Source organism: Colias croceus, chromosome Z (assembly GCF_905220415.1).
Source record: "Colias croceus chromosome Z, ilColCroc2.1".
Taxonomy (NCBI): domain Eukaryota; kingdom Metazoa; phylum Arthropoda; class Insecta; order Lepidoptera; family Pieridae; genus Colias; species Colias croceus.
The window spans coordinates 7,883,212-7,908,285 of NC_059568.1; the positions used below are offsets into that span (position 1 = coordinate 7,883,212).

Here is a 25,074-nt window from a genome sequence, read left to right on the forward strand (position 1 = left end):
TAGCCAAAAGTTATTTAAAACTACCATTCTATACCAATTAAAATTGTATGTACCTATAAAGTATGACCATAATATTATAATATAAATACTGTTAAAAATATATGTCGTTATTATTTATAGACCATGATTTTTAGTTTTTTCTATTTTGAAAAATCCTGAATTTACAAACCAGCATGGTCACTCGACAGAAAGAGACAAAAAACATGACTGACGTCATTGAATGTCATAGTTTCTTGTTTCAAGTTAATGGTCATAGTGCAATCTCCAGTGTATTAGAGGATATAAGCTTCTTGCGCCCACACCACGGCCGCCCCTCGCCGTATATAAATGGATAATAGAAAAAAGTAAAAAAAAAGGTAGATAAGCCCTATATACACAACCTATATAATTATAACCGCAATTAAACGCTATCAAACGTATATTAATACCAAGAATACCACAACTATTAATACTTATTGTGTAATGTGTATCCTCCTGCGTTGTGGTTGTAAAATATATTAGTAAGGCAATTTTTATAAGTAAAAAACTGTCAATCTAACATAATTTCAAAATAGTTGTAAATACCTATGATAACTTATGACACGTACATTCATAGTTTTACTTTTTAAAATAATAACGAGAATAATGTTATATTGTTTAAGTTTATTTAATTAAATTGTAAATGTAAATTAATTGTCAACAAAATGAGTTTAAGGTATGTGCCAAGGTTTTCGTTGTGTACCATAATAATAATTATTAAAAATATTAATTAAGACAAGCGGCCGCCTAGTGTGGTTGCCTGCCAAGCGATCGCAGAGTGAGCCATTTCGAACGTTTGTATGAAGTTTTCTTACTGGTTATTGTGGCGCGACCGCGGAGAGTGGGCGAAGTGCGAACTGCGAACGCTCACCGCGCGCCACCCGGGCCCGTGCCCGCTCTATTCTGAAGTATATGCAGTAGGTCAACTCGCGGCGTTTAAGAGCGCACGCTAAACTCGGGAGGCGCAGGGTTGTCACATTGGTATTTTATATAATTGTATAACCAAGTATAAATATTACAATATGAAATACATTACATAATATTTTGTTAGGATATAACAAAATATTACCTATTATCTATATATTAAATATGTATTACATATTCTAATCAAACTTACAAAAATATTTATTACAGCTAGCAGCTGTAGAAGAAAATAAATACGTTGGTAGGCATTTTATGTATAGGTTCATTATATTTATGAAGTGTGTATAATGTTATGATGGCATTGACCTTCTATTTGTTTTCAAACACTATCAAATAGATATTAATCAATCCTATTTTCAGAGCTACACGATGTTGCTCGCATTGCAAAGCCTCCTGTCAGAGTGAATTCAAACAAGTGGTTAATTTAAAAATGTCTGGGCTTTTAATTTATGTGTATAACAATGTTGATCCGGTATGTAGCACCTAATTACTTACTCTCTAGTAAGTATGTAGTATTTAGGGTATGGTAAAGATTATACTATATCTATACTTAAATAAAATAAAACCGCAGCGTGATTTACAATAGATACCGAAACCAATAATAGTTTTTATTTTTTTTTCTATTTGTATGTCCGGGAAAAAACTCACGGACATAACTAGTTAGGATACTAGTTTTTATCCCGAAAATCCCACGGGAACGGGAACTTGGAAGCACGCTAGTGTAGCGTTCCTATATTAATTCTGTGCAGTAGCGCTGAGTGAAATGTAGAGGGGGTTTACTCAGCATATAGTTACTGTCGCACTCGTAAATACAATTATTATTTCTCAGATAGGTACCTTATTTATAATAGTTTAGGTTTCGTACTTCCTTAGTTATGTCCTGCAGAATGGGAATATTATTTAAAACAATTAGGTATAAGTAAAGTTTTTTTTAAACTACATTAGTTACCTACTTAATATCAAATTACATGGTTCCCTTTAATCTTAATATACAATATAAAATGTGCAGTTCGATCCAACTTGAGAGATAGGATAGTTTTTATAAAAAAAAAAACGTAAACATGTAGGTACCACGGGCGAAGCCGGGGCGAACCGAACCGAAAGCTAGTATCAATATAATTTCAAATTTCAGATAATAAGTGCAAGCGGGAAGAATGTACGAAGCGTGGTTATCCACAACATTGGTAACAAAGAAATAAAAAAAATCGACTACGTAGTAGAACTATGTCAGTAATTTTTATTTTTAAATTTTAAACCTAACTACACGCGATAGAGGTCACGGGTTCGTCAAGTTTTTGAAGTGAAACTTCTATAGGCGTTTTGAGAGTAAAATTTCAGGGTCACATCATGTCAATACCGTCACGTCATGGAGTAAGGCGACGATTTTACTGTCTTTGAATCTTGCCAAAGAAGTTTCACTTCTGAAACGTGAGCTTGGCACACACGCTCTTTTTAAATAACTAGCTTATTTTTCATAATTATTATCATTCAGTTAACTAAGTATTTACTCTTTAACAATGGAAGAATTTAAAATATAATTCTAAATAATATATAGTGTACATTGTACATACTATTCCATCCCATGAACTACACATAAATCCATAGGTACTTTTTAAAGAGGTACTTAGTTACCCAATGACTGTAAGACATACTTACTAATTAATATCACCATTTTTATAATACAGGTCAATACAAAACAAAATGCTACCAATGTGAAAAAACAATACAATGTATTCGTAATTTATTGGATAATGTTAATATTATAAGGAAAAATGAAGTATTAGCTGTATGTGAACACTGTAAAAGATCTAATTTTAAAAACAAGTGTAAGAGATGCCTATATTTATTGGAGAAATTTATTACATGTAGAGTAAAACAAAATGAAAGTCGACTAGATGCATACAGGTCTTGGTGGTGTTCAGCAAAACATTTGTTGCAAACCTTTGTACAAAATCAGAACATAATATGTGGTAACAGACTAAGTTTCGATGAAAGTTCAGAAGCTGAGCTTAAAAAACTTGTGAGTTTAATAAAATCATCCTCACCTACAACAAGTCCTTGTATAGACAACATTTCACTTCAAGCAGAGTTTGATAAATCAACGGATAGTATGCTTGAGGTAGAAACTAATAACAAAGTATTAGAAATGATGGATGACCTGAGTATTTGCAAAGAAGTCGCGTCTGCAGAGGAGGAAACCCCCTGTATGTGTAGATATTTTGTAGAGCATAAAAAGGACTTTCAACCGAAAGTTTCTTTAGAGATGCCCGTCATAAAACATATGCCCTGTCCACCATGTGCGCAGAAGAAAACATTAACTCCACAAATAAGCATAACAAAACCTGTTAAGAAGGGCACGAAAACATCACCTAAAACAATTTCTGACGATCGTACTATATTGCGATTGATAAAAGAACGGAAGACCAAAAAGAAACAAGAAAAGCCGGGTGAAATTGTACTTCCTCAAATTGATAGCCTCCCAGCTCTTCCCAAGGCAAAAAAGCAAGTAGTTTCGGAAGATTCAGAAAGTATTTTAGAGTGCGCACCGGAACATTCTGAACCGAATGAAATGATTCGTGGTACAAAAATAGTACATTTAGATCCACATTACAAAATGACAAAACCTTCAATGGAACCACTAGTTTTTAGAAAACAATATAATTTTGCAATCCCCGATGATGAGGCAATTCAGCAAATGGATGCTACACCTTTAGAAGATCTGAAGGAAAAGCCCTCTAAGGTTTGTATGTTTTAAACTCCTCAGTCACAAATTATGGTGGCGACCTTCACTATTGATGTATATTGCAATACAGACAAAGATAAATCTGTAGGTACTTATTTTTGCACTTATAGGATACTAAAGGAATAATAAGATACGAGCTTTCAAATAGAGAGTTTATAGATAAGGGCTGGACTAAGTTACCAACAATTAAAATAATGCGAAAGGTAAGTATAATATAATTATATAAATTTAATACCCTAAGTATTAAATATTTTCTTTGTTGTTAAAAGGTAAATAATAGAAATGTTTATTTATTTAGATGAATATTTACAAAATGATACCTGCATATCCACAATTTGATTGGTTTAAAAACCATCGTAAAGAAAGAGTTTTATTTTATGATACTGGCGAAGTATTAGCCGAGCTTTATGAAAATGGATGTGGGAAATGGTTTTACAAAAATGGGCTAATTGCCTTAGATTTTTTTAATAGTGAAGGTATGTATAACTCTTGGTATAACATGATTAGAGATAAATCGTAAATAAACTCAGACCTATAAATACATAGTTCAAATCTACCCATACTATGATTGAACATAATATTAATTATTAACCGGCAACGCAAACGGGACACCCGTATATTATACTACTTATAATAAATCTGTAGAAGTTAAGGTAGAAGGGTCAATTCTGTAAGTACATTGAATATATTGAAAAAATAAATAGCAGGGGGTGTTACTGGATCGATATCAAACCCAATTAAGTGATTTTTTTATAAAGGATGTCATTGTCAGAGTTACTCAAAATGGAAAAATGAACCATCCACGCGAAGACCGATATCCGCGCGGACGGAGTCGCGGGCGGAAGCTAGTTACAAATATTTTCTCTTTATAAATTGGTAGTAGATTTGTAACAATAGAAGTGATACTAGTACTACTACTATTATTTACTAGTGAGGTGAGAGAAGTTGAATTATAATTAATATTTTCTTAACAGATATAAATGTCAAACAAAGATACATCATTTATGGCAATAATGATGAATATAAATTTAACACAAAAAGGCCAATTACAGTTTTAGCATGTTTTGATCACTTGGGACATGGGATTGTCTATGATCACACTGGTAAAGTAAGGTGAATAAGAATAAATTAGTTATTTTTTCAATTACTAACTTAACTGTATACAATTATTTGATACTGGTACATTTTTTTTCAGGTTGAAATATAATCAATCTGAAGGTATAATTATTGATGAGAAAATTGCTCCGCCAAGTCGTTGGAAATGGCATACATTAAATGAACCACCTGTTTTTGAAAATGCCTATATTGACAACAAGGTAAAAGTCAATGAGGTCCAACGAAATTTGCTGTCCCCGCATTTATTAGACACTGAAGAAAATGAGAAACCAATAAATGAAGAAATGCTTGTCATAGAGTTTGAAAATTTTGTCAAAGCAAAGGCTGCTAAGATGTTGCAACAATTTAAACCATTCCAAATAAGAATGAAGGTGGTTAAAATAAACGATTTCTTTTCTCTAAGAGTAATTGATCAAGCAAATATTTACATATTGTTTAGAACTGGTCACATAAGTTTAAAGTTAAATATAGGGATGCATTTGAAAAGTGATGAAATAATTGATACTGAGATAGTTGAAATTTCAGAGGTCTCAACGCCATATGATTCAAATATGTCAATATCTAAAAGTGTAACTGAAATACATAAGATATTAGAAAATGCGAATCATTTTTATAAATCTCGTAAATAACATTATTGATTGAAAAGCGCGACCTTGCACTAATATGTTTTAGTTGTATACATTACAATAATACATAATGTACATCAGAAACATTTTTTTGGATTTATCTGACTCTGTTCTAATTTTCTGTTTGTAAGTTTGTTTTGTTTTAAGGTTAAGTTACAAATAAAGATTTGTTCTCTGAAAGTTTTAGTTTTATTGTTTTCGAAGTAAACCCCTACAACAATATAAACCTATTTGCTTGATCTAGAGAACCATAAGAATTATTTAAATTTTAAACTAGTCAAGGTATTTTAGACATGTATATAAAATGAAATAATGTACAGTACCTCATATTATATAATACATAATTTATTTGTTTTGTACGCCTATTCGAATTTTATTTTGTTTATTTTTCTTTCTCTTTCTTACTTTCCCTTCCTTTACACCGCTATCTTTTTTCATTTTATTGGCATCTGGTTTTTTCTTCTTTTTGCAGGATAGCGGATTAGGGTTGTGTGGTTTTTTAATAATTTTTTTCTCTGGTAATTTGGGTTCTTCAACACCGAGGGCTTTTTTCATATTCTTCAATATTTCATTTTGTGTTTCGCTTATAAATATGTGGGCGTCAGCTGTTAATACTTGTCCAGCTTTACTGTAGCTGGCTTTTGATGGTTTCTGTAACGTGGGTGATTTGTTGTGAAGGTAGAGAAGTGGAACACCAGCTTTTCTTTGGAGTTTGTCTTGTAAATCTCGATCCTGAGTAGCTAGGATATAATGCTTATCGTTACATTTACCAATCATAGACATGATACAATCAGAACCTGCTAGAGGTTCTTTATGGTCGCACTCATGCAAGCCAAATTGTTTTAAGATTGTCAATGCTCCTTGCGCCTTCTTAGCGACTTTCTCAGTTTCCTTTATGATGCACCTAGTAGTCAGCAGTTTTACTTTCCCATTGAGGTACTTTGGTATCTGATCCTTTATGTTGATGTGCTCCTGAAATATAATCACAAACATATGAGAAATATCTATAAATTTGTTTTATGGAGTTATATCTTAGTAGAGTGCCGTAAGGCATAAAAATGGTCAAACCTCGGAACCCAGGGCCAGTCAATGAATCTGTATATCAAGTATGAGACTGCATTATTAAAACCTCAAATAAAAAAGTTAAAAAAAAAAATTTGACCGATCTTACAACAATTTTTAACAACAATTTACTGAAAAATGAGAGGCGGAAGGGGGAAAAAGTGTTTATAGTGAAAAATTTAATTTTATTTGTAATAAATTATATGTGCAGAGTAACTTCAATGTTAATTTATTAGATTAGGTATCGTAAAAAATAAGTTACAAAAAAAAAATTATCATTAACTAAACACATTGTTACATCATTGTACATTGTTGTCGTCGTCGTCGATCTCGTTGATATACTTAGATTGTAGGTTGTTTTTAATTCTGCGAGTGAAAATTGACAATCATTATTTTCTTCAATAGTTCAATATATTTGAAAATCTGCTCCATTGCTGCATCTACTTGCATTGTTACTGGATGAATTTTTTTCTCCCTCTGAGTCTGTTTTAGCGTTGTTTTTAAACGCATGTAACAATCCGCGTGATATTTAGCCTATTTAGTTCCCTGAGCTACTAAAATATCTAACACGCCTACAATTCTTTTATAAATATTGCGACAATATTCACTTTTGTCTTCACATATCAAACTTATATTTTTATATGCATATATGCATAATATAAATGAAAAACAAATACTTACAATTTAAGCCCCTATTTTCAAAGTTTTTAAAACTCAGTAATGTTCAGTAATTATTAACATTAATTTTTAATAAATAAATATCTTAATATATATTATAAAGGCGAAAGTTTGTAAGTATGGATATATGGATGTTTGTTACTCTTTCATGTAAAAACTACTGAACCAATTACAATGAAATTTAGCACACATATAGAGGGTAACTTGGATTAGCACATAGGATAGTTTTTATCCCGGAAATCCCACGGAAACGGGAACTATGCGGGTTTTCCTTTGCAAACGCGGGCGAAGCCGCGGGCGGAAATCTAGTCTGAAATAAATATTTTTCGGAACGAAAACAACAGCTACGTATTAAGTCTAGCAAGTTACAACGTGTACTATCCTGTGAGGGCCCGCCATGAACAATACCGAACAGCTGCTGTTATCCCCTCTATTCTCCAACCCGACCTTCATCGGTATATCTGCGGTCCCTACAGATCCAAGATCAAGTTTTCAAGTTTGTAATAGTAATTGTTCTTTTTAAAATATGACTTTTGACTAATATAAATCAATGAAAACTCCAAAAAATTAATAATTGTTTATAATAATTTTTAAAAAATTGAGAGCGCGAAAAATTTTTTTTTTAACATTTTTCTATATACTATTAAAAACATATTTTCAAGGTTTATATTAAGATTCATTGACTGGCCCTGGATTCCGAGGTATAAACCTTACGGCGCTCCACTATCTAACAAAGTACATTAACATGTGAATATTGTAAACATAATTCATACATTGAAATTACTCAACTAGCGATTGATTACTGGAAAGATAATAAATAGAATTTGTTACTAAGTAGTTGGGTTCTAGCTTTACTCATTTGTTACCTGGATTAAATGTAGGATATAATATGCTAATCCAGACTATAATGAATATCTTTCCATACCAAATACATACACATCTGATTAGATGCTTTTTTTGTGAAGGAGTAATAAATACATCCATTATAAACTTTCACACTGATTGGAATTGCATTAATTAGTGTAATAAGTAAATAACTTACTTTGAATGCAGCAAAACAAAAAGTCCCATCAATCAACACCTGATAGGGTTGGTGGAATCCATAATTATTGTAGTAGAATTTTAAGTACTTTTGTGCTTTCTTATACCTTGCAATTTTCATTTTAAACGGCTCTGAAAAAATAAACTTATCGATATAAATAACTGCAAGTGAGTATAAGACTCAACAAGATGTGAGTACAAGATATATTTAATATTATGACATTAATAATTGCTTCTGATAATTCAATTGTAGTCAGGGTATATTTTAGTAAATATATGCCGCATGTGATTATCTAGTCCAGTTACTAAATAAGTAAAAACTAAAAACAAGTCAGCAACTTAGAATGTAGTTATTACTTACTTACACTGAATAAGCAATTGCAAATTACTAACTTGTTTATAGATTACAGTAGTATTTTAGATTAAGTGTATACATAATATTATGATTTTAATATTAAAATCTAATGTAAACTGAGCTAAAATATGAAATAAAAATAGGATTTCTTTTAATTATTACCTCGTGTCAATTGTTGTGACAGTCAGAAATCAAAATTTCTATATTTCAATGCACTGTCAAACTCAGATTTGACATTGAGACATTGATAATTTGATTTCTTTTTTGTGTTTCTTAGCTACGGCATGGCGGAAATTACAGAGTAACTAAAATACTGCGTAGACTTTTTCAAAGCATCGAGTTAATAATAATCCGTGTTTTCCAATTACAGCACTAGAGCAAGAAGCTTATACCTATCTAATACACTGGAGATTGCACTATGAACGTTGACTTGTCACGGAAAGGTATGACCTAGAATGAGGCTTGGTTGTTTTTTTTTCCCTTTCACACCTAACTTGGCAAGTTGGTGTGAAAGGGATGAAGGAACAACCAGTGCGTTAGTAATTATTAATTGTTGGAAAAAAATTTAAAGCTTTCGTTTCATTGTAGTTTTTTTCGAAATAATCAAAGTTAATTCAAATTGTGCTTAAAAAAATAAATATAAGTATGGATGAAGGTACAAACATTGAAAAAAATGTTAATGAAATAATAAAAATCAAAATTACCTAAAATAACCGTAGGTAAATAGTTTTCAACCAATTATTATGTAATTATGTATACCACTTTATTTACACATTAATGAGGTTATTGCTAACTCTATGAATATTTTTTTTCAACACTGAACTTAGCGCAACCTGCTGGTGCGTTTCACGTTCCAATTAAGCATCAGCATAATTCAGTATTGTGCGCCACTGAGTTGCATTATGCTCTGTAAATTGGAAAACAGCCGTTATGAACCATATTTTTATGAACACGTTTTTCTACAGGATGTTTTTAGGTAAAGTAGGTACATAAACAATTTGAAATTTAATTTTGTGCAAAGAGAAAATGACATGTGAAAATATTGTCTTCGAGTGAGCGTGTTTTTTTATAATTATGTAGCGGTCCGCCCGGCTTTGCCCGTGGTATATGTTTACGTTTTCTCTCCATAAGAACCAGCCCCGTCCTACTTCAAAGAATATTATAAAAAAGAATTAACGAAATCGGTCCAGCCGTTCTCGAGTTTTGCGCTTACCAACACATTCAGCTTAATATAATTAATTACCAAAGGAACTCAAGTGCGGTGATAAAAAAAAAATATTGCAGGAATTATCAAATTATGGCAAAATTATTATTGTTGTATTTGATAGATAGATATGAAGCTTGGTATGAAGTAATACGTATTTAATAATACATATTTTCTTTGTATGCTTCCTAATCTTTAATTTGTTTTAATAAACGATTTTTGTAAAACAAAATATACGTATACAGGATGTCCCACTATTGGTATACTAAGCGCGAAGACACTTGGAACTGATCACGTTAAAAATACTTATACAACAAAATTACTTAATTTTTCCATAAAATCCATGTTTTCATTTCTAGCTTCGCGCAGCCGGCATATGCCGCTTCGCTGATGTGAGCATTTTGTCTATGAAAACATAATCTTAAGCGATAGCTCACGTGCGGGTGGCAAAATTGAGCGGGTTGCTTGTTAGGGGTGTACACATAGAGTTTTAAGAACTCATCTTTTTGTAAAAAAAATTGTCTGGAATTTTATAAGTAAGTATTTTTTACAAACTCAGCGTATGCAAAACTATAACCTCCTTAGTACTTATACCGTTGCTGGGACACCCTGTATATGGTTTCTATTCTATATTATCTATCTAGATAGGTAATATCATTATCGGCTTCCCCTTCTTTTAGGATAATTCCATAGGATATGGTTGGTGAGTTTTAAATTTATTATTGTTATGATGCATAATTTTTTGTACGTAAGCGGCTGTAAAAACTTACAGCGGTGATGGCGGTAATAAAGGTCTAAAATAGACCCCTGCGGAAAATCCTAAGTAAATCTACACACTAAGAAATTTCACCATTTACAACATTCGTTCTATAGTCTGTAACCTATTCTGAAAATGATATTCATGGTATCAGTATAAGGTATAGGTACATGGGTAGGTAGTTGGATATTTGTCGTGAAAAAAGAAATCACTAATTTATAGCTTTACTAGCTTTCCGCCCGCAGCATCGTCCGCTTTGTCTAAATCCTAATAAATTATAGAAATACTAAAACGTCTTTCGAAAATCTCTATAAAAAAAAAAAACTAGGTACCATTATAGTCTCTTGCGTAGGTAACCTTAAAGATCTTAGCTTCAGACACAGAGGGTGGAGTCTGGAGAGCGACTTTGTTTTATACAGGGTGTCTCAAAAGAAAGTTTATATTTTGTGGATGAATAAAAAAAAAGTAAGCGGTGTATTGAAAAAATGTTTATTAATTATTAAAGTGCATAATATGGGAATTTATTTCTTAAAAATAATATCGTCCAAATGCAGTCCATTGCGTTCACGGCACTCATTTAATCGAACAGTAAAATTACAGTATTTATGACAGCTCGGCAGGTAGACACAGTGATGGCTGCCATTTCGTGCTGGATATTTTCTTTTAAATGCTCTAGAGAAGTTGATTTGTTGGTATACACTTTAGATTTAAGATACCCCCACAAGAAATTATCAAGAATAGAAATTAGCGAGGAATTATTGGCCCTTACTTTTTCGAAGACGAAAGGGGGCGTGCAGTTACAGTAAATTCAGAGCGATGGTAGACGAGTTTTTAGTGCCTGCACTGCAAAACTTTCCTGGCTATAACCAGAGAACATGGTTGCAGCAAGACGGAGCTACATCACACACATCCAATATGTCTTTACCTCGAATTCATGAAATTTTTTCGGGAAAATTGATCTCTAGGAGAGGTGATATAAATTGGCCTCCACGCAGCCCTGATTTAACTCCCATGGACTTTTTCTTGTGGGGGTATCTTAAATCTAAAGTGTATGCCAAAAAACCAACTTCTCTAGTGCATTTAAAAGAAAATATCCGACACGAAATGGCAGCCATCACTGTGTCTACCTGCCGAGCTGTCATAAATAATTTTAGTGTTCGATTAAATGAGTGCCGTGAACGCAATGGACTGCATTTGGACGATATTATTTTTAAGAAATAAATTCCCATATTATGCACTTTAATAATTAATAAACATTTTTTCAATACACCGCTTACTTTTTTTTTATTCATCCACAAAATATAAACTTTCTTTTGAGACACCCTGTACTATGTACTGATAATAATATGTGTAGGTACCTATAGGTAAAAATGAAATGCTAATTAAGTACCTGAAAATTGTATATTATGTTTAAAATATAGGTAAGTTGGTATTTCTTGAATATGTTTTATAAAGTAACTAGGTATCCTAAAAATCGTATTGTGTAAGTATAATTATTTTCCCATACTATCGTAAGATTTGTGTTTGAATTTAAATCGTAAAGTGTTATTTACGAATTCGAATAATACGAAAACACCAGTTAGTACTTAATTTTATTTTTCATAAATAGACACAAAAATTACATAAATTATACATAGTGTTTACATAACAGTGGTGGGCTCAAACCACTGATGTAACAACTATAATAATGTATTTGATCTATTATTAATTATAAATACTAATAAAATGCATATAATTATGCAGTAGACACTTATTACAATTCAAAACATTCAAATTCACGATCTATTTCTATTACAAACATCTGCGAATATGATATTCGAAAAACTACATTTTTATTGTTACATCATTAAAAATAATTACTTAACAATTTATAGAGTAGTAAAAAGACAATTTGTATGTTTAGATTTGAATTTACCATCTCTACTTCTAAGACTCTTCTAGACTGTATTATTTGTATACCTATTGAGCTACAGTTAAATAGACAGAAAAGCTACACATTCAGTTGATACATCTGTGTTATCAATTAAACATTGAAACATGTAAATATCTAAATAGTAAATTAAGCATCGTAGTGCACTATCTGCTAACGACATACAACAAGAATAACATTTTAGAACGTATACAATAATAATAATTATCAAGTTTATTATCAATATATCAAGCGTCTATGTTTCTAATTTTTTTTACCACATTAAGAATTCAGTTTGATATGTAAATACATGATTTCTACTCAAGTTTTATACGCATATAAATATAATATAGATTTTCTTAAATTAACATTGCAACTTTAAACTTTATAATATTCAACTTTATAAGAGCATATTCAACGACAAAATATATTTTAAAGTGCATAATAGTAAATAGACATATCGACTAGATTTTTTTAATATTTTATTATATATTATCATCCTTTGATGATTAGCAATATTGTTTTTTTTTTTTGTACCATTTTTTGAGTAATCAACATCTATTTTCGAGTTAATATATAAGTACCTACGACTGATAGAGATATCTAAAATCAATTATAATTCTGAGTCATCATAATATATCGGTAATCAGACCGAGTCGTCGTTTAAGATTCTTCCTTTGCTTTTATAAAGTAAGTGAGGAGATCAATCGGCAGCGGGAATACAATTGTAGAATTCTTCTCAGCCGAGATTGTATTCAAAGTCTGTAAAAATGTATATTTTAAGTTAAAACTGTCCAAGTACACATAATCTGTTAGCACAATCCCCGAGACATTACCTATTTTGTTAAGTAAAACTTACGAGTCTTCCTTGTTAAAAAATATAGCTACAAATAAATAGCATGGATCTAGAATACGATACTTTAATCTTACACTCTTACAGTAAGGCAACACTCCCTCTATTAACGTGATCATTTTGCAATGAAGTAACTATACTCGACTCCCACGATAAAATCATTAACTAAAGGTCAAAAACAATTTGCTGTAAGTAAGTAATATAATATTGGTTCATTTAACAGATGTTCAGTCACACGAGTGTAATACGAAAATTGCGATTTACAATCCCTGCATTGAACGCTACTACATTGAATGTAATTTGATGGCAATTTGCAATCCTGCAATGGGATTTAAATACTTAATAAAATAAAGTATAAATAAGTACGTAAGTATCATAAATTATCAGCCAGCGAATTCTATATTATGTCGAACGACATACCTACTAAATAATAGCGTTCCATTAAGTAAACAACACTTCTCTGATTTTTAATTACTAACTAACATACTGTCAGCTAAATTGAAATTATTCACACTCTTCTGTTTATAGTCACTTATTATATTTAGATTTACTGACTATCTTAATATCATTGGCAAGTTTTTTACTTCTTTGCATTAATTGAAAATTTCCTATAGTTACCCCAATACATTATTCACTTAAATGAGAACAATTTGAAGCTTTCATTACTGACTAATAATCTGTAAAAATTTAAATGCAACGAGGCAGTTGTAAGTTTTATCCTCAACAGTTCATCAATGGATTGTTCGGAAAGTTACAATGTTATATTCTATTGAAGTAGGAACTTTTTTCCAAGATATAATCCGGTCAGAAATATGCTCTTGCTTCTCGCTTTTATAATTGCGACGCCATAATATTTTCCTATTAACTTCCTATGCTACAGATAATACGGCTACACAAAATACCTACAATATCACATACAAATACAACAGAATACAACCTGCAGGTAACGCAGTTGAAGTGCGGCAGGGCTGTCGCCAATGACTTCAGAGGCTTCGCGCAGGGCCCTGGAGGCCTTCTGCTCCCCCTCAGCGGCAATCACTTTAGCGCGAGCCTCGCGAGCTGCCTCGGCCTCCGCCGCCATGGCGCGCTGCAGCTGCACGGGCAGGCGCACGTCCTTGCTATAATATAATACTTACCTATTAGGTTGCTTTTCCACCAATAATGTACGAGGAATGTGTTTGCAAATAACCAATAGTATAGCTTCAAACGCTAAACGCTTCAAACTTCAAACTAAATGAAGCGATATGATTGCTACTTTACAAACACATTCCTCGCTACATATCCTCGAACATTATTGGTGTTAAACGCTGTACCCTTATACCTACGCCAAGCCGGACAGGATTTCCAATACAGCTTGCTTTAACAACGACCACGCTCATTAATTTTAATGAAGCAGCTTGCAAAGACCTAATTTTCAATTTAATGTGAACTTTGTACGTGGAAAAAGTAAAATGTAAAAGTAATTTATTATTAAAATTAATATATTTAATTATCGTCAAATAAAATGACCTTAATAATATTGATATAACATAAACAATACATTACATTAATAGACGTTAGGTATAATTAGATATTACCGAAACACCGAAATAACAGACGGTAGCGCATTTATTTAGGTTCATACTCTGAATAAATTTTATTTCAAATATAAACAATGGACAAACGAAAATTTGTCGTCCTAAATGGTAACATCTTCAGAAAATGTTGAGAGGCTACTTTTGTTAGTGCCCCGAACAATTATTGTTGGGAGATGTCTGTTTTAATGATGCTGGCACAGGCTACCTGAATCTGCATTGTAAGTAGAGTAGCCGCATTACGCATTCTGCATAAAGGCATTGATTAATCCTCGCAGGTAGCTCCAATTTACATTATATAACTATTTATGCGATTTTCTCATATGAAGAGAAACAACAAGTGAACTTCCCTAAAAACCTTACCTAAGCTTTAAGTGTTAGGTTTAAATGGCGTATTCACTAACAATTCTTGCATAATCTGTCAAACAATTACCCTAAAAAAGGTTGTACGAAAAAATGGTGAAACAATAGCATATATCATAATATAGTGCAACACAGTTTTTCGATTTAGGTCAACTGAGCGTCCCGGGAAATGGATGATTTCCATTTGTTATGAATCTAGAATATAGGGTATTGTACTTTGACAAAGGACAATTTACGAATGCAATATAATATTATAATATAATAAAAATATAATGCATCTTATCTTATGTCTTTACTATATATTTATTTTTGTTATACCTACAAACTCACGGAGCATGAAAACCTTCCGGCCAGCCTATTATGTTTTACTTACTTCAAATATTATATAAGTTTTGTTCTCTGTGCGGTCCGGTCAACAACCTTTGTTTTACGGGTAGGGAATTAGTTTCAGTAGCAATTTTACGATGTACTGTATAATAATGCTTCTATAAAATCATGTTGAAATAGTTGTTAATCAATATGAATGAACACTAAAAGCTTTGCCGAACAAAACATTTGCGCATCCATCATATTATTATTTCATACTACCTACGTCCTACATGTTTATAATATAGATACTGTGCGATATTCATAAAAGAAATGATATAAAAAAAAATCCATACTTATATTATAAATGCGAAAGTAACTCTGTCTGTCTGTCTGTTACTCAATCACGCCTAAACTACTGAACCAATTTGCATGAAATTTGGTATGGAGATATTTTGATACCCGAGAAAGGACATAGGCTACCTTTTATTGCGAAATAAAAGGTAGCCTATGTCCACGGGCGAAGCCGGGGCGCACCACTAGTATAAAATAAAACTCGGAAGCCCATCGACAATATCCGGTGGCATGACATTTTTAAACAATGGAATTTTTAATGGTTTAAAAAGTATATCTGGAGTAGGCTGTTAGTTTAATAGATTATTATATAGGTAAGGATATTTAATTCAATACAACAAATATCTTTCCTTTTTTATCTAGTATTAAACAGGAATAAAAAATAAAGGCAAATAACGCCTTAAATATCGGAGCCCTTAAGCCTAATTCTGTCAGATATGCTAAAGTTATGACAAGGGTACATTACATTAAATCATTTGAATTGGCCGCACCTTAATAAAAGAAGAGTACCTAGTTTCTTACTAATTGTGAACAAAATCAATAGCGTAGTGTTTGCCTCACGTATATTTTAAAATTAGATTTTACATAATTTTCCCCAATGTCAACTGTAATGAAACTTCATTAATTAGTGAACGATAATAATTGTAAAGAAAATATTTTTTTCATCTATGTTCATAACTAAGAAAAAAGCGTAACTCACAGTATGCAAGTTGTAAAGAAACTTCAGTAATTAGAGTTAAAACTATTTTATTTATGGACGTCAATTGAGTTGACCCGATACTTAAACAATAAGTTCGTTATTTTTACATTGTAACTTGTAAGTATTGATTTGCACGAAGCATTGAAAACATTTATGTTGGTGTCAGGGTGATTAATTGGCCATTGAATTCGGGAAGTAGCTACAACATAATGTTTATATTATCAGCTTGATTTTGCGAATAATAAGACGTTCATTAAGTAAATTATGTAGGAAGTATTTTTAATTTTAGTTGCAGAGTTACAATGATTTCTTATAGAACGATTTAAAATTGTGTTTAAGTAGTGATACATTTATATTCGTTTTTGTACCCATTATAATATTGTGAATAAAATTAGATAAGTACATTATTGACGAGAAAGCAATAACTTTTATTATCCTACAAAATATGTAAATAATTTGTGACGTATTATGAAAATCCTTCTATGTTATTAACCTAGTTTTCCGACAATTGACAATTATTGATTCGTAAATAACACGTTGTGAGAAACTTTTGTTCTAACGTCGAACCACGTCGAACGTAAATTTCTACAAGAGTCTTTGTTTTCTGTTGATATTTTGATACATATTTATCTATCAATAAGTTTGATATTTTTAATTTAAATTTACTCTACCGAATTGGGTGTTTACGAAATCATAATATATTATCATCATCTCATCATTGCAAGCACGTATTACAATAGAATCTAATAATTCATAATTTATAGTACAATTTATGTTATTTAGCTAGTTATAACAAAGACATGAAATACCTAAAATAGCGCATTAAGATAGAGCGATTCATTGATTTATACATTGAAATTCAAACCTCCAATTATTTCTGGCTTAGTGATAATTGATTACATAACGTGAGTATTTAGTGCGATTAGAATTTAGAACACGACTTAGTTATATAATTATATATTAGTAGTTACGTACATTTCAACGCGCTCCACCTTGATGCCCCATGCCTCGGTAGCTTCATCCAAAGACAGCTGCATGTTGCCAGAAATGGTCTCGCGTTCGCTCAGAATTTCATGCAAGGGGCGGGTTCCCATGGTGTTGCGCAGCGTCGTCTGGGCCAGGAGCCGGGTGGAGTGGTGAGCGTTCTCCACGTTAGCGATGGAAATCGTGGCGTTGTGTACACGGTAGTACACAACGGCATCCACTGACACCGTCACGGAGTCCTTAGTTAGAACCTAGATTTGTGGAAAGACGAATACCTTATATGGATACACCTCTTTGGTATTGTTGTACCTATTAATTTTCCTAGTCATTTTATTGACTATTGGATATAGTCTAGATATATAATACACACATAAATATTAGAACAATAATTAATTATAATCCGATGTAGTCGATCGGTGCCGGCACTGATTGAGGTCGTGATATTACAATGTGTACGAAATTCGATAATAGACTCATAAATCCGGAAAACGGAAAGAATGTTTATCGCTGTGTGCAATTGAGTTGAAACTGGAGATAAATTTGTTAGCGCGTTAGCGCGTGGTGATGCTTTTCCACGTAAATTTAATTATCTAGTTACCTTTTAACATTACATTAGTAGCTTATACCCTTTCAATGCGAAGCTATAGTTAAAATGTAAAATTGTAATATTCCTACATAACGAATCATCGTATTTAACAATGTTTTACTGAAGCGAAAAATATTTTTTATCTGCAGTGAATAAATTTATGAACCAGGCTTTGCTGAAAGAGCACTCGACGTTTTAAATGAACCTTTTCAGCTTATTTACTTATCGAGAGAGTAGGTATTGATTGCTGTGCTAGAAAAGACCTAGTTAAAATAATTGATTTATATTATATTTGCAAAGCGAATAGCTAAACTTCCTGCATAATAGATATCTTGCATAAAAGTGAATTTCAGTTGCAAACGTTAGCAGCTGGCAAATTATAGCGCATATACTGAGGCCATTAAAGCCTTTGTCAAGGAAATTGTGAAACGAATACTGAATTTTATAAACCTATCATTACTGTCAAACGGAACATATCGTACCAGTGAATGGTGATGTATTTTTAGATTTAAGTGGCATGTTTGAAGTTTTAATTTATGGTATTTGAAGTTTGAAGTCGATTAAATATTTGAACAATTATAAGGCAATTAATTGCGGCCCTTGAAAATTTCTCTTTGTTTGTATTATATTTTAAATTAATCGTAGGTAGTCCTTGTAGGTTTATACAGTTGTGTTTTGCCTCAAAGTTTTAAATGCTTTCTTTCTTTTAAAGTTACCGTTACAGTTAATATATTTAATTCAATATTATTTGACTCTACCGTAATGCCCTAATCTTGTTTATTTATAGTGGCTGTTACCGTAATCTTACATCTATGTTCAGGGACAGCATAATAAATAAAGCTTAGTATGAGATTCTATTAAAAGTAGATAAATTGATTTATATACATGTAAAATATATAACTTTTGAAATGAAGTATTCTTTAAAATTGTGTATATTTTATCTTTTAGTATTTTATCCAGAACTTACTTCCTGAGGTGGCACATCATACGTCCTCGTGCGCAGGTCGACTCTTGCGTAAGAATCAATACATGGTAATATAAAGAATATTCCTGTTGAATAGAAATTTGTTAAGGGTAACAACAAAATGCTTTTTCAATATGTATTATATATTATACTTGTTATTTTTTATACTTACTCATAGTTTATTATAATATGTAATACTTACCTGGGCCCTTAGCGCCTCCGGTAAGCAAACGGCCCAAACGAAAAATGACAGCCCTCTCGTACTCTTGAACGACCTAAAAATATTTACCATTTTAGCTTTTGTTTTTTTCATAAACGTGGAAACCTAAAAATCTTTCAGTTATAGGTAGCCTTTAAATATCTTAATAAGTTCTTAATATTATGAATCAAAACCTCGCCCCCCATGTCTGTCCGAAGGCTGACATAAAATGGATTTTAATATGCAGTCATTGGGTCATTTCAATTGGGTCATTTGAGTTATAATCACTTTTTAATTCATTGGGGATTTCTGTCAATTGGCCTTATGTAGCGAAGATCGTTAAAATATTAGAATAAATTATGCGATCGGCAATTTTTTGTGATGTGAGCTGCGAAAATCAACCCCTTTTCATTTATTTATTTCACGTCGTAACGAAGCGATTTTATAGAATGTTTAGCTGCCTCGGCAGACTTTGTACTGCCTTATTCCCATACTATATGGGATATCCTCGTTTCCATGTTTTTTTTCCATAAAAACAATCCTTGTGCCTTAAAAAAACGTTAAAAAAGCTCTATTGCCATTAGCAACACATTTAGCGATTCGTTTTTATTTTAATATAGATTATTACATAGAGAGGCTTAGAACATCTACTTTAACGTGTAAATGATGGCAATACAAAGAGAATTGTTTGCAAGAAATTTAATTTAAAAGTAGATAACTTTAATAACTGAAAGCGAAATATTTACAGGACAGATAGAGTTATGAAATTATCTCATAATCTAACCTAATCGTATCATTCCAAAACCGACCAAGAAATAACAATTTGCAATAAATATATTAAACCAAAAGAGAATAATAATTTTACTTGCATATGAAAAGAAGCATCTTCATTTGATACATTCATCTAGGTATTAAAATTACTTTGTATCAAATCTCTGTCACATTTTCTGTAATTTCCGCTGTGATTTCCGCTTTAATTGATGACATTAAAAATAAACTCAACGCTTTAAGATTCCAATATCATTAGTCATTACTGTGAACTAATTTAACTTAGAAAGTGAGATAGCTAAGTTAAATATAGACTTTGTTTTACCCGCAACGAACCTGATATCCACATTAAACCGCTGGATATCTTGCATGTAGCTATAAACCTAGAAATATGATGTTTTCTTGGATCGTGTAGGTACTTCGAAGGTCTCAAGAGTATATTATGTCAATAAATAATAATAACGCTTCAGAGAAATATACTTTCCAGTAGCGACGTCTCTTAAATTGTGGTTATTTTTAGAAGAAAGTTGTTAAAGAATTCTCTTTAAGATCAAATAATATTTTGTGTAAATAGATTATGTCACATCTGAAAGACTTTTTTTACGTTATAAAAAATTATAGAAATAAGACCCTTACATGGCTTTTCAATTTACTGAATAGGGTGTTCAGTATTCTTTTCATGAAAAGAATATTGTGTACCTTCCCGTGACTAATTAAAAACATAAGTACGTGTAGTATGTTATTATAATTAATCATATCTGTTATATTATATGAAAAAATATGTTGAATAAGTAAGTATCTACGTCTTTTATGCACAAGCAAAGCAACTATACTCTTCAATTTAGATAAAATAAGATACCTCTATTTTGCAGGAGATACGAAGGGAAAATTGAAACTTGACTCAAAGACATTGCGAGGAAACCTGCAACCTAGTTAGAATACAATATAATTGTGATAGCGACTCGTAGTTTAAACCGACTATCGCTGTTCTATGATTTCAGGTATAATATAATATATGATGTAATATTATTTTTCATTCTTGAACGAATAATAACTGTGGGAATAGGAACAGGTGTTAATTCACAATGTTTCGCAGTGTTCGAATGCAGGGATTGTACAAATCCCATTGAGTGAATTTTTCAATGTACTATTTTTCTATATATCTAGAAATTTTGCATTGAGAGAATGAATATGTATGTAAACGCGACCCCTTTACGATCTCCCAGTCAGTTAGTTGCAACTTGCATGCGACGGAAAACGCGAAAGGTTTTGCCTTTAAAAATGATTCATCCTTTAATTCTAATCGAAGGTATGTTCATGATATTTACACGTGCATGTGAAATGTTTTTCATCGGGCATAAACTATCTAACAGTTTTCTCTTTGATGGAAAGTGCTTACAAGCTGCAGTATGTAAAGAGTTCCTTGAATCATGCTTCGTGGAAATGCCAAGAATTTATCTACTACCATAGGCGACATTGCTGATTTTGATTATTTATTTATTACTTTTGCTATGCCATGGTTCATTGTGGTAAAAAATAGTTACATATAGAAAGGAGGAACAATAATTATACCGGTATATATTATGTAACACCAAATTAAGATTTATAACAAAACAAAAAACAATTACGTGCAATCTAAAAAAGATCGACAAAATTTAAATGATAATAATTTTAATTCTTTTGTCGTTAGCTTATAAATATATAACGCGATATAAACTAAAATCTACAGTTATACCTACATAAAATAAATAAATTAAGGGTCTATACAGTGCGTACATTAAAATACGCTTGCTTACTTCATATTTTTATAGTTTTAATACTTAAAAATCACCCAAGCGTATGATGCTATAAAATGCCAATCAAAATTGCTAATGTGGTTTGAGCCGAGTGCCTATTCTTATACACTTTTGTTATCATAATCGCGATGATAGATTTTAGATAAAGCATCTTCTACTTAATTCTCGTAGAGGGCAATATCAAACATGCATTTGTATTATGTAAAGTAAACTAAAAAATAGTCATTTGAAATTTTGCTATTAAAACTAGGTTAACTATTAAACATAGGTTCATAAAGTACATTCTGCAGTACTACAATATATCATCATCATCATCATCATCATCGGCCCTTATAAGTTCCCACTGCTGGGACACGGGCCTCCGTGACATGAGGGTACAGGCCATAATCCACCACGCTGCGCTGGCCAAGTGCGTGCTGGCGGATACAGTACTACAATATTTACGTTACAATTTTTTTTTCAGGATTTTTAAATCGTTATTTTCAAATGCCTGTTGCAAATGACTGTTTTCAAGTTTTGATGTTAATTTAAAGGATACGGTAACCGATAAGGTACCTACTCTGAATTATATTATAGTAAAGCTTTCCACCAGCGGCATCGCCCGCGCAGTCAAAGAAAAACCCGCATAGTTCCCGTACCCGTGGGATTTCCGGGATAAAACCTATCCTATGTCCTTTCTCGGGTATCAAAATATCTCTATACCAAATTTCATGCAAATTGGTTCAGTAGTTAAGGCGTGGTTGAGTAACAGACAGACAGACAGAGTTACTTTCGCATTTATAATCCTATTAAGTATGGATAAGCGTTATTTCTTCAGTAAAATATATTTCACACTACCTTGTTACCCTATACAGTATACAGTGGTTCTGATAAATGTTTAACTACCAAATAATCTTGTAATTCTATTCGAAATTGGGAAGGGAAATCGCGGAATTTTCCAATATTTATTTTGAACAATAATTTTATACAATTTCGCCTAATCTGTATATCGAGTATTTTTATCTGATTATTCCCGTCAAAGGGAATGAACGCCTAGTCAGTCAATTTTTCTCACCTTGAATTTTTCGACGCTCTTCAAAAGCTCATTTTCAAGGAGTTTGTAAGTGAATTCAAATTAATCTGTTGTCAAGAACACAAAAATTGGTTCGTATAAAATAAAATATTATACAAACTTAAGAGTATATGTTTTATAAAACTGAATTCGGTCATTATTTTACTACAAAATTGTTTAATAACATTAAACATACTCTTTAACTCCTGTAATTTATATTATTTTTGCTTGCATAAATCAATTTAAAATATTATGATCATTATTAATTGTTTCATGTTTAATATGTATTATTTTCTTATTCGTGTAGTGGCCTACGCGAAACGCATCGCTACATGATTGCGAAAGAAGAGGGCTTCGCGCCACTCAATTTTCTTAGACATTTTTAAATGTTTACTAAATATGTAATAATAAAATAATTTATAATATTTTTCCATTCAATGCCAAAAATGTATTGACTACTAAAGTAAATTTGGTCAAATTATCAAACGAGCTTTTAAATTCTTTCCTCTATATTATGTTCAAATCTTACCACAATATTACAAAAATGCTATTATGATTGAAGACGGTATTGGAGAGTATCGATATTTGATATAAAGGCGATAAAGCGACCGCAATAAATATAAAATTTGGCACATATTATGACTCTATTGGCTTTTAGAAGCTCGCGAAGAAAATATATCTGTTCCCGTAGGGTTTCAGCCTACAGGGACACCAGGAAATGTTCACCTGAATGCAAGTGCAACAAACTAACATGTTAACTCAATGTAAAGCTTCTGCAATAAAAAGTAAATAAAATCCGTAAAAAAGGCTGTTCTTGCTGCTATACAAATACATTCGCAAATGCAAACACAAAATAAATTATTATAAAATAAAAATTATTTTTAAAAGTTTTAAATATTTTATTACACTGCTAACTAAAATAGGAAGATTATAAAATTGGATAACAGAAAAAAATAAGAAGCGAGTAAGAAAAAAATATATTTATTCAATACCACAACAATAATAAAATAGTTGATTTTAAACAATGCCTTAATTTAACGCAAAGCTAATAAAAAATGTATATATACCTTGAAACAAATGAAAAGCGAGAATGGCATAGTCACAATGACTAGAATCCATGACAGGACCACCAGGATCTTCCCGCAAGTTTTGGATTCGGCATCGTTATCGTCATTAGCTGAAACATAATAAAAGTTTAGAAAAGTTGTAGCGAACTAAGTTAATCGTAAAATTAAAATTAAGTACACGATGCTATCGTTGGATAGAGCTGCTGTCGGCTAGTCATTTCCAATATCGTCGTCATTCGGTCAAATGTAACAAATAATTATAACAATAAACGTAATACTCCGAAGGCAATTTATCGACGACTGACACGCGTATACTACAAGTGTGTTTCCATAAAAAATTCATGTGAGAATCGACTACTCGGGGGAATATTGTTTGTAATGGAATATTTCAAAGTGACGCAAAATACTGGCGAGTATACTTACTTGACGTTTCAGTCACCACCATAGTCGTCGAGTCGGAATAGCGAGCCAGATTGCGGCCCTTCCGCACGTCCGCCCGCCTCTACAGCCTGGACTTCACTGCCAGGAGGCTGCGGCGTCACAGACTAAATAAACCCTCCGTTATCAGAGGACGTATGGGTGGTTTATGCAAAATCAGCTTTAATGCCTACTCAGAAAAGCTCGCTCAAAGGGAGACTCTCTTTCCATAATGAATTTTAAATAATAAGACGAAAACGTACATTTTCAACACAGACACGTTAGATTATCGCGAGAAAAACCCATCCAAAGCTTTTTTATTATTAATTGATTTGACCTTATGTTTTTGGAACTTGTAATAGAATTTTTTTTAAATTGTATATTTGTTAATAAATCGATAGCATTTTTTACTGTAGAACGATATATTTTTAACTGGAAGTTTGTTTTAAAGAAAAGTTCACTGCTATTTATATCAAAGATTAATACTATGTTTTATGATTGAGAGGTTAGATTGCGTACTTATTAGTTATTCTTTGAGAGAAGATTTGTAGCGTTCCTCCCCAAGCCGACGTTGAGTTTGGGCAAGTGATAATATCTTTACTACGCTCGAACAAAGGATCAAGTAAACTGTTATGGGACAAGGGCCAACTTTTTCTTGG

General features: G+C 31.9%; 3 protein-coding genes across 7 annotated transcripts; 1 reads left to right on the forward strand and 2 right to left on the reverse strand.

Annotated features, from left to right (window-relative positions):
* The first annotated feature begins 683 nt into the window (after positions 1-683).
* On the forward strand, positions 684-5,607 carry LOC123705482. The gene is made up of 8 exons (XM_045654266.1): positions 684-694; positions 1,303-1,414; positions 2,075-2,168; positions 2,628-3,682; positions 3,796-3,888; positions 3,984-4,161; positions 4,660-4,798; positions 4,881-5,607. Exons 1-8 carry the CDS (start codon positions 684-686, stop codon positions 5,428-5,430), a joined length of 2,232 nt encoding a protein of 743 aa, XP_045510222.1. The 3' UTR covers positions 5,431-5,607.
* On the reverse strand, positions 5,361-8,780 carry LOC123705147 (rRNA-processing protein UTP23 homolog). Of its 4 annotated transcripts, none has more exons than XM_045653797.1 (3): positions 8,726-8,780; positions 8,210-8,340; positions 5,361-6,399 (listed from the first exon to the last, which is right to left on the reverse strand). In XM_045653797.1, the coding sequence occupies exons 2-3, from the start codon at positions 8,327-8,329 to the stop codon at positions 5,773-5,775; spliced, it is 747 nt and encodes a 248-aa protein (XP_045509753.1). In that variant the 5' UTR covers positions 8,330-8,340; positions 8,726-8,780; the 3' UTR covers positions 5,361-5,772. The 4 variants fall into 4 exon arrangements, with proteins under 4 accessions (XP_045509753.1, XP_045509750.1, XP_045509751.1 ...); XM_045653794.1 differs by lacking the exon at positions 8,726-8,780 and adding an exon at positions 8,602-8,719; XM_045653795.1 differs by lacking the exon at positions 8,726-8,780 and adding an exon at positions 8,574-8,707.
* Positions 8,781-12,106: 3,326 nt separating this feature from the next.
* LOC123705148 (band 7 protein AAEL010189) lies at positions 12,107-24,513 on the reverse strand. Of its 2 annotated transcripts, none has more exons than XM_045653799.1 (7): positions 24,422-24,513; positions 23,999-24,108; positions 19,320-19,392; positions 19,121-19,203; positions 17,559-17,818; positions 14,224-14,404; positions 12,107-13,195 (listed from the first exon to the last, which is right to left on the reverse strand). In XM_045653799.1, exons 1-7 carry the CDS (start codon positions 24,441-24,443, stop codon positions 13,097-13,099), a joined length of 828 nt encoding a protein of 275 aa, XP_045509755.1. In that variant the 5' UTR covers positions 24,444-24,513; the 3' UTR covers positions 12,107-13,096. The 2 variants fall into 2 exon arrangements, with proteins under 2 accessions (XP_045509755.1, XP_045509754.1); XM_045653798.1 differs by lacking the exon at positions 24,422-24,513 and adding an exon at positions 24,177-24,293.
* Positions 24,514-25,074: the final 561 nt, after the last annotated feature.

Bases quoted from the DNA above. Each gene is read 5' to 3' on its own strand.
- LOC123705482 (XM_045654266.1), top strand. The intron at 3,889-3,983 runs GTAAGTATAATA...TTATTTATTTAG, and splicing joins CAATTAAAATAATGCGAAAG to ATGAATATTTACAAAATGAT. The intron at 4,799-4,880 runs GTGAATAAGAAT...ATTTTTTTTCAG, and splicing joins GATCACACTGGTAAAGTAAG to GTTGAAATATAATCAATCTG.
- LOC123705147 (XM_045653797.1), bottom strand. From the start codon at position 8,329: ATGAAAATTGCAAGGTATAAGAAAGCACAAAAGTACTTAAAATTCTAC. The intron at 6,400-8,209 runs GTAAGTTATTTA...ATTATATTTCAG, and splicing joins TTTGTTTTGCTGCATTCAAA to GAGCACATCAACATAAAGGA.
- LOC123705148 (XM_045653798.1), bottom strand. From the start codon at position 24,234: ATGACGACGATATTGGAAATGACTAGCCGACAGCAGCTCTATCCAACG. The intron at 19,393-23,998 runs GTATATATACAT...AAATATTTTTAG, and splicing joins CGCTTTTCATTTGTTTCAAG to GTCGTTCAAGAGTACGAGAG. The intron at 19,204-19,319 runs GTAAGTATTACA...TCTATTCAACAG, and splicing joins CGGAGGCGCTAAGGGCCCAG to GAATATTCTTTATATTACCA.